At 38.9% G+C, this 9,789-nt stretch overlaps 1 protein-coding gene across 2 annotated transcripts in view; it reads right to left on the minus strand.

The window, feature by feature from the left end:
• Window positions 1-479: 479 nt before the first annotated feature.
• The window catches only part of LOC113588931 (interferon-induced very large GTPase 1-like), a 10,448-nt gene continuing 1,138 nt past the window's right edge, over window positions 480-9,789 (minus strand). For both annotated transcript variants that reach the window (XM_027028327.2, XM_027028326.2), the window contains exons 3-7: window positions 9,542-9,609; window positions 8,738-9,014; window positions 8,031-8,642; window positions 7,465-7,541; window positions 480-5,860 (exon numbers count right to left, since the gene is read on the minus strand). In XM_027028327.2, coding sequence (XP_026884128.2) covers window positions 1,025-5,860; window positions 7,465-7,541; window positions 8,031-8,642; window positions 8,738-9,014; window positions 9,542-9,609 — 5,870 coding nt within the window. In that variant the 3' untranslated portion in view covers window positions 480-1,024. The remainder of the gene's footprint in view (window positions 5,861-7,464; window positions 7,542-8,030; window positions 8,643-8,737; window positions 9,015-9,541; window positions 9,610-9,789) is intronic.

Below are 9,789 nucleotides of genomic sequence, written 5' to 3' on the forward strand. Positions count from 1 at the left end.
AGAGGAATGGCCACTATTGTCTCTATGATCGCTGTTTAATAAAAGGGTTAAATTAAATATCACAATACTGAAGAGCCTCAGTGGTTAAAAAGACTTAATTATGTCTGCACATATGGAATGAAGTCCTAGTAGCTGTAGCCTCATGTGAGTGGTTAGGACAAATTTTGGTATATTAATACAGTGTAGTTTGTGCAGTAGTCTAATTGTAGTTTCTCCAACCAAGACCATTTTATAAGAACATTTATAATTGTGAAATGACATGTTTTTAAATACACGTTAGCTTTATTTAAATTATTTAAATTGAATAAGCCTAATACATAAAGGACCATAAATTTCATTACATTAAAGAATGAAGTTTCAAAAAATCAAGTTGCAAAATTAAAGAATTATGGATAATATCACTCTAAAATGTTAGTTATGTTGAATTCATGTAATAAACATACAGTTCTTTGTAGTCTTTGAATCAAAATCACTTTATTTTCAAACGATGTTACACATATAATAGTATTGATTAGTTTCATGTATCACAGACAACAACCAAAAAAGACCAGACAAGTCCACAGACTATTTACACAGATGAACTGTTATGTGATAAAATAAAGCCTGATATATGTAATCCATTGGACATGCTTAAGTTAACATGCATACTTTAAATACAGGCTAAACTCAATAGCAACAGTAGCACAGCTGCTGTCCATGCTGTCCATGTCTCACAACAACTGATTAATTTTTCATTACAATGATTATTCAGAGAAAGAGAAAAGCAATGAGCCATTCAGCTCACAGGAAATACCTGATAGTATGCATTTATAGACTGAGAATGTTTCTGATTAACATTCTATAGGTTAAAAAGTACTCACAAAGTTTAGATGTTGATACCCACTTTTTTTTTGCATAAATTCATTGTTTTGTATTTGTAATTATAACAAGGACAAGTCTGTCAACTATAAGTTTTTCCATCCTGCAATGTGTATTATGCTGATGCATGAAAAGGATGCATATCTTGAGGTTTTTCAGTGCTCTGCTATAACTCACTGAGGCTCTTAATAGCTGCATCTTTAGTGTAATTTTTCCATTCAGGTGGAATCTCCCCATGACCCATGAATCTTTTTTTGTAATGATTTTCCAGGTCTTCCTGAAATCTACACACAAACCACTTCCAGTATGGCATCTCAGAGTTATCAGCAGTGATGTTCCATCTGGCATGTTCTCCACCTGCTTTTCGGTACTCCTTAAAAGCAAATACTCCAGCAGAGGTACGAAAATGCAGATCACTTGAAGAAACGGCAGTTGTGCAGAAATCAACTCCAAGGTCATTTGTGAACATGAAAGACCATCCATTGATTCCACAGTTGCGATGGAAACGGACCATGTGATCTCCAGCGTGGTCCTCCATTGTGTTGGTGCAGATAGCATTACAAAATGGACACTGCACCCAGCAGCATCGGCACAGATGCTCTATCAGAATCTGATCAGGTTTTTTCCTGAACATTTTAAGTTTGAGGACAGATACATCTTGAATGCTACTGCTTAACTTTGACATGTTGTCCATCAGACCTTTCTTTACAACCTCTTGAAGAAATCCAAGGTCTGTAATTTCTTTCTGATCGACACATGCTTGTTCTTTAAATTGAAGCTCATCTTTTAGCCTAATGGACAAATTCTGTAGCCACATGTCCAGATTTCCTCCACAGTCCTCCACTGTTGCTTCATTCACAGCATCTATCACACACTTTCCTTTAGACTGAATGTTGTTTTTCAGGGTTTTTATAACCTCCGCAGAATTTTCAATAAAGTTTTTGACTTCCTTTGTAATGAAGCCATTAAAATGCTCTTTGGGTTTGTGAATGTATTCTATATAATTCTCAAAGTTCTCCTCTTCAGCTAGTGATGTCAGAATGTGTTTTTCTAGGTTCGACCGGTTTCCACTAAAGGCTGGAACTTCACATTTCATTTTCTCAGTCAGATCAATGGCAGTTTGATCATATGCTGCTTGCAGGATGGAAGGCTCAAGTTTCTCCACAATGAACTCACCAAACACAGCTGTAGAGGTTGCGCCGCTGCAGTAGTTCTTGAAGACTCTGAAGTACTGAGGCCTCTGTTTTTCCAGGTACCCTCTCACATCACTGGATTCCTTGAATTTCTTGTGTAGCTCAGTAAACTGTTCAACTGCAAAGTCACAGACGTAGAGGCAGAGATCTACACTAAATTCTCTTTTGAGCATATATCCAGACTTTGATTCATGTGCATTTACACTGATTTTAACAGATTCAATTATTTGTTGAATGTAGCTATGATTGTACCCGGTTTCTGCACTGGAGATGCGCTGAATTTCTTTTTTTGTTTTTTGAAAAGCATTTCCAGCAAGGGCCCTTAAAAGACTATTATCCTCTGCTGATAACAAATTTGCTTTTGGCTCATTTTCTGACTTTTTATTGTTCTTATTCCACTTGGAGTACAACTGTTTTGCAGTATTGCATATTTGATAGCTAATTTGATTAAACATACTATATTCCTCTGTTGGCTGCTGACTTGCTTGAGGATGATCTCGAAGCTTTTTAAAAATCACATAGTCTGAATAATTACCTAAAACATCAATGCTTTTGTAATTATCCTGACCCTGACGATCACAAACAAGAGACAGTTCATAAGTTTCGGTCAAAATCTTTATCACATCACCCCAAATATCAATGTCACCAACTGGTGGTGCATCCTGGGTCAAATCAGTGACCCACCTTGACCAAATATCATTAAATTTGCTCTTGAGTGTATTTTCATCAGTTTTCTTTTTGTTTAGACTCAGTGCAAGCTCTTTGCTTAGTTTAAAGAGCTTATTTTCATACATTTTCTTCTGTTCATCTATCTTCTCTATCGCAATTTTCTGTTGACAAACCTGATTCAACTTTCTTTTTGTCCGTTCCACAAGCTCACTGTAAAGGTCCACTATTTTTCTCTCAAACCTATCACGCCACTGGATTAAAATTTCTTTATCATGGTCTTTGCTGAAGAAGTGATCAACTGATTTATCTACTTCTTTCTTTGTCTCTTTCATTTGTGATACAATATCTTTTTCCTCAACCTTTAATGACTTTTCATTGATGACTCGGTTGTGTAGTTTGTTCTCAAGTGCCATCATAGCACTCCTTAGGCTCCAGGTCCATTTACTGTACTCCTGCTCCAATTTCCTGTAAGCTGCCACCTCTAAAGTGTTTCTGAAGCTAAACACAAAATTTTCATTCAGAAGTGCATTCCATAAATCACTAATGCTTGCTTTGAACTGTGAGAGTGTTATACCTCTGTTTGTGGAGATTTTAGAGAGAATGTTTCTCTTCAGCTCTTGAATATTTTCACTGTAGCATGGGTTTGGTGGTGCCATTGGTGGACTGCCCTCCCACAGCTGTGCAAAGTACTTCACATCTGTCTGAACATTGAATTCTATGATATCACTGAAACATTCAGCATCACAGACTTCCTCTTTAGCTGCCAACTTAGTCATCTCATCTAGTTTCCCTTGCAAACGTCTTCTTCCCTCCATAGTTTTCTCACCAGCAGTGATGTCTCCAACATTTTGATGCACAAACATGCAACTGGGGATCAGTCTGACCTTCTTCATTCTCAGGAAGGCTTGAACAACAATCTGAAGTATGTCCTGCATCTCAGCAGGGTTCTCTCCAAAAATGTTGATCAAAGTTAAATTTCCAAGCCCTATGACAAATGTAGCTAGTTCATTGTCATGATGTATGGTTGCTTTTCCATCTAACTCTAAAGCTCTGAGACCTTCAGTGTCAACAACTAAAATGTAGTCAAACTTCAGTTCTGCCTTCATCTCCTGTGACACTTTGACCAGCTGCATGAAGGCTCCTCTGGTGCATCTGCCTGCACTGACTGCAAACTGGAATCCAAACATGGCATTCAGCATGGTGGATTTCCCAGAGCTCTGGATCCCCAAGACTGACAGCACAAAGACTCTCTGGTTTCCCAAGATCTTGATGAGTTCATCTAGAACTGCTGAAACCCAGACCAGAGGAACATGAGCAGCATCACCATCCATCAGTTCCATTGGGTATCCAGATATAATTATTTCTGCAGCTTGCTGAGGGAGGGAGGAGAAGTTTAGTTGCTCACACTTGTTTTTTTCTGTGCTTTTTATTGAATTACAAGATTCATATATTTGACCCATTTCTCTAAGGATGTGCTCTACACCAAAGGTTGCTGCATTCAACTCTTTTGAAATTTGTTCAAGCTCTGCTTGGTGACATGTCAGTGATGCTGATTTATTCTGTTTTTTCTTCAGATCCAAAACTGTGGACCATTTCTCATCATATGCATGAAGACGTTCAGATAGATAATCTGAAGTAAGTCTGTCTAGTAGAATTCCAACCCACTTGAGAAGATATACTCTTTCATTTTTTGTTAGTGTGTTCAGACTGTGAAGAAACAGCTTCATAAGATGACTGAAAGCACATTTATTCTGCTGACTTCGAATTTGATTCATTTCATGTTTTAGGGATGTTTTATGTTTTTCCAGGTTCCCCATTAAGCGATAAAGATCTTTGTTCTTCTGACACCAGTCATGCCACAGTTTTCCTTGACAGGGTAAGTATTTAATTTTGATGTTTGCCAGGTCTTCATGTTGCAGCAGACTCATGATCCGGTTTGCTGCTTCCTTTGCACTCTGACAGTCTCCCGACTCTTCATCCACTACTATTGCAGCATGTTGGCCAACATTCTCAAGTTTAAAAGTAGAGGATTTTGTGCAACATTCTTGGATTGTCTTTCTTAATTCTTTAGCCACATCAGATTGACTTCTGTTCTTCACACCAAGTTTGAACTTTCCATTATACATTTTCTGAACAGCTGAGTCATCATCTGTGAGAAGAAAAATTAGAGGCTTTGGGGACATTGAGAGGTCCTTAACTATTGTCATATTATTGTCATCCTTACCAAGTTTTGGTATAAGGACAACAATTACTGTGGCCATTTTTATCAAAATATCACGCTGGACAGAATTGATTCCTGCATCACCGTGAAGATTACAGAAGGCAATGCAGTCGGAGAATGAATCAGAGGTCTTTCCAGCTGGACAATACCAGGCAATTTCAACAACTCCATCCATCAGATGTCGGGTTTTGCTGCTCTGTGTGCAATTTCTGTCAAAAAACGTATGGTGTCGTTCATTGATCAAGCTGTTAATCATTTGTGACTTGGATGGTGACACAGAACCCAGTCTGAAGAAAGCCACCATTGGAGTTTCAGCTTCATACATTGATTTGTTTTTGTTTGTGATATTACCTATATTATCCTTTGATTTCCACGTTTTTTTAATTTGCCGCAGTGACCACAATGGAAATTCGAGTACACCGCTGAAGGGGTTTGGAACAATCAGAGGTACAGCGTACTGGCACTGTGAAAGCTTAGCCACCATTAATTGTCGAAGGAAGTGGTCTGCACTGTGAAAAGCAACCATCTGAATATCCATTGGGTGAACCTGGGCCAGCTGTGTTGCCCTATCAACCACTACAGTTTCCTTGACAAAAAGGGCAGCAAAAATATCTATTTCATCTGCAGCTTTCTGTTGTGTGCTGGTATTAGTGTCCTGCTCTCTAACTGGGATGTACCTTGCTGTGTAGTCCATCATCAGCAGTCTTTGTAGGAATGTATGAACCAAATCTTTCTCCTCACAGTGTTCATGGCAATTTAATGATGAGGCTGTTATTTTGAGAAAGTCAGCAATTATTAGTGTATGTTGGGCACCATTGTTGAGTCTGTGAAAAAGATCATTTATCTGTTCCCTTTTAAGCTTATCTTTTTCACTTGGGCCTGGTACATCTTCTGTTGCTCCCAAGTCTGCCACTTCTCCCTGTGAAGTAAAAGGTATTATATTAAAAATGTACTGTCACGGTATGGCCCCTCCTCCCAGATGTCTTCCTTGTGTGTGTGTTCATTCGTATGACCCTGCCCTTCCCGTGTATCACACCTGCTCCTCGTTTTGTGTTGTTATCGTGAGTATATATAAGTCTCTTGTTTAGTAGTGGATGCTGTTGGTGTTTAACCATGTGTTAGCCTGTGTGCTATGTAGTCTGTTGTTTCATGTCAATAAATGTCACTTTGTCACACTCTGTTCACTCCTGCATCCTGCCTAGCCTCCGACATTACAGAAACACCGACCACTGAAGGCTGCCCAGGAAGAAGAGCAAAAGGAAAAGAAAGGGGAAGAAAACGCATAACTGCTTCTCCCCAACCCTTGCAGGGAAACTCTTGCATACTCTTGGGCACACTCACTACCACAACAGGGGAGAGTGCACGTGGAGGATTTTTTTGGGGGGGCGGGGCTGAGTGTAGTCCAGAGTCAGACACTGCGGAGTCATACAGACCCTCAACGGACTACCAGAACTGGTACAATTACGACCAGTATCCAGGACTCCGCGGGTCCTATTATCTGTATTTGGACTACCGGGAGGACTATGGAGATTACGGACAGATTGAGGAGCATGAGGACATTAGCCTCCGGTCAGACTCGGAGGTCAACAGCCTGGAGAGTCCAGCAATGGAAATGGAGGAGGACCTCCATGAGGATCCCTCCTCTGTGATGTACATGTGGTCAGCAAATTCCGAGAGCAACAAGCACGTCATGCTGCAGTCAGCAAGAGAGTCTTGCAGAGAGGCGGCATCGTCATTGTCATCTGAAGACACTCCCTCACCTAAGGCACACAGCCCCAGTGCTCTGGTGCCTATGCGCAAGCCTCAACAAGGCAAGAAGGAGGCATCACCAGTGCCCACCCCAGAGACAGGCAAAACAGCTGGTGTGCTTGGTCATCATTCACACTATCAAAAGTAGCTCGTATAAAGCAAATCTGCTTTTATCATTTGACAACTTGTGTTATACCTTCTTTCTTGTTGTGGTATATGTAAAAATGGTCAAAATTTTGTTTAGCATTTACTATTTTCTTAAATCTACAGGAACAACAAATTCACTGTTTCCACTGTGGTGTGGTTTCTGGATATCTATGTTGTAGAATTTAATACTGTAACGTGAGGAGGCAGAGCAGGATGCGGGGATGAGTCATGTTAAACACAACAAAACATTTATTGCTACACAAAACAAAGACAGCTACATGGCTAGCAGGCTAACTGGGTTCAAACATTGACAACATTCACATTCAAACACAAGACTTATATACATGCACATTAATGATACAGAATGAGGAGCAGGTGTGAAACACAGGGAGGGCGTGGCCATACAGACGAATGCACGCATGCACACACACACACACAGACATTTGGGAGAAGGGGCCATACTGTGACAAATATATTGAAAGGGATTTTGTCATTCATGTGTTCAACTTTACACAAATAAATTATATGCAACATGCAGCACATAGAAGCATAATTGTGTAATTATACAATGACCCAAGCTCACATTCATATATTTAATAGTCTGTGTTTATACATGAAGTAAATGACCTTTCTTTGTATATTTGGGTCCTGACTGATGCTTAGGGAGTCAATGTCGTCTTCTTGAATCTGAACTGCAGCTCTAGCTGTAAAAAATAATAATAAAGGATGCAAACGCATGACACTCAGCACAAGCATTTCTAAAAGTCCAAGGAATTGTACAGTGTTTAAATATACTTATTTTCATAAGTAAAGAGATATATAGTAGAATTTGATTGTACTGCTCCTCAGTTCTGGAGTATTTCATTTTTAATACCTACTGCTACATTCACTGCCATTTTTTTTTCCATCAATAAATTCTAAATCTTTGATGAGTGACCAGTGATTTACTGATTTCATTCACCAGTGATTTGCTGATTTCTTCACTAGTTATTTAGTATTTAGGAATACCTTACCTTTATTGCTCCTGCACCCCCAGATGTACCCACAGTACATTTTTAGATCAACATAGCTCATTATTGCAATTATGCTATTATTGAGTGAAAGTAATGCCACATCATTAAAGTCAGGACTCAGCCATTCTAATTTAAGTATGTATAAGGCAGCAATGTGACTGGCAACTAGTAAATATTTACCAGTTATTTGGCTCCTAACACGTTGTTTTTCCCTGGTCTTTAAGGATGTTTGGTCAGCAGTGTAGCAGTGTTGTTTGTTTTCAGAGACCAGATGGTCAATCTTCTCCAGCAGTGTTCTCATCTCTGATTGGTTGTTCATGCTCTTGCTGCAGGTGTGATATCTGTCTCCACACTTCTTCAGCAGCTCCTCTAGAACACTGTTTTTCTTCAGGTCATCTATAATGGTGTCACAGGCCTCCTCTCTCTCGTAAGTGAAGAGAATTATCACAAATGAAAGAACATTTTCTCCAAACTTTCTCTGCAGCCATTCTAGTCCTGCCATATCATCATCCGTTAACTGACCAAGTTTTAAAGCAAAGATGAAAGAATGGATATTGTTTTCTGTGAATAACTGATCAATGGCATGATCTACAGGGTCCAGGTAGAGTTCTCCCTCATGTAAGTCAAGTATATTGATCACTGAAATGATTCGCCCTGAAACAGTTCTTGCTCTGGGTAAGTGGGGTGGTTCTAGAGGAACTTGCTGTTGTCCAAGTAGGATGTTCTCATCTCCAAAGGAGACTGTAGAAATGTTTCCAAACACCACAATGTTGAGACTCTGAACTTTCTGATCTTGAATAGAAAAGCAAACAATCACTAACCAATGTAATATTGTTAAATGAAAATAGAGGTAGGATTTCGTTTATGTAAATCTTTTACATTCTTACTCATTTCACTGAGGAGTGAAACACTGCACTCTGATGGTCCAAATGTTGCAGTGATCATTTCTGCAGGACCATCAGTTTGTGAAGCTTTGTGTGTTGTGCTGTTCAATTCTTCTTGACCATCTTCTTTTAATGGTTTGTTTGCCGAGTTGATACTGTCCACATGTCCATCTGACTGTGATTCTGGTTCCATCCTGGTCTTCTCTGTGCTGAAATCAGGCTGGGATGTTTTAGGCATTGTTCCTGTGCAACCAGCCACACCTACTGCAATGCCTTCTCCCTTTTTGAAAGAATGAGTGTGATAATGTATCATGTATGATGTGGTTGGTTTTACATTTTGTTCTGTATCTTATTTACAATGTGTCATAAAGTAAATTAATATGGTGATATAATGCAAAAGGTTAATAATGTTTTCTCCTTCCATTCTCATAGGGAAAAATACACTTCTGGGCAACAGAAATTATATTTAATGGTCCTGACAACAAATCATTGGTCAAAAAATTTAAAAATGCACTGCTGAGACCTTGGCCACAATTTGCTCATCACTGCTCATTGTTGCAGCAAAAGAGCAAAGATAAAATCATGAAAGAATTTGATGTTTTGATATAAAATTCAGATTAACATGTATGGGTGTAAATATTTCTATTTATTTGCTGTTTAGACCATTAAAACCTTAATATTATGAAATTATTTATTTATTTATTTTTAAAAATTTTGCCCAGGAGTATACTCTGATAATTATGTTTTTTAGTAGTAAAGTATCTTGTAGACAGTCCTGTATGTAATTACACAGTACCCATTACCCACCTCATGTTCTACTGTTGTTATTTGGCCTGCTGCATTGATAGTAGTCTGACCTGTACTGTCAAAGTGGACTGCAGTTTGATGGAACAACAGAGAAAGATGAGACTTTGTTTAGGACTTTATCCATTTAAGGCCACCCTCCATGAGTGTGCAAATGATGCAGATAAAATCTTTCAGTATTTAACTTTAATCCCCCCCATTATGCATTTTCTGAGTGAAAGTGTTAATGAAAGCTAGTAGGGCTTTTTTTC

This window comes from Electrophorus electricus, chromosome 4, assembly GCF_013358815.1.
Source record: "Electrophorus electricus isolate fEleEle1 chromosome 4, fEleEle1.pri, whole genome shotgun sequence".
NCBI classification, from domain to species: Eukaryota; Metazoa; Chordata; class Actinopteri; order Gymnotiformes; family Gymnotidae; genus Electrophorus; species Electrophorus electricus.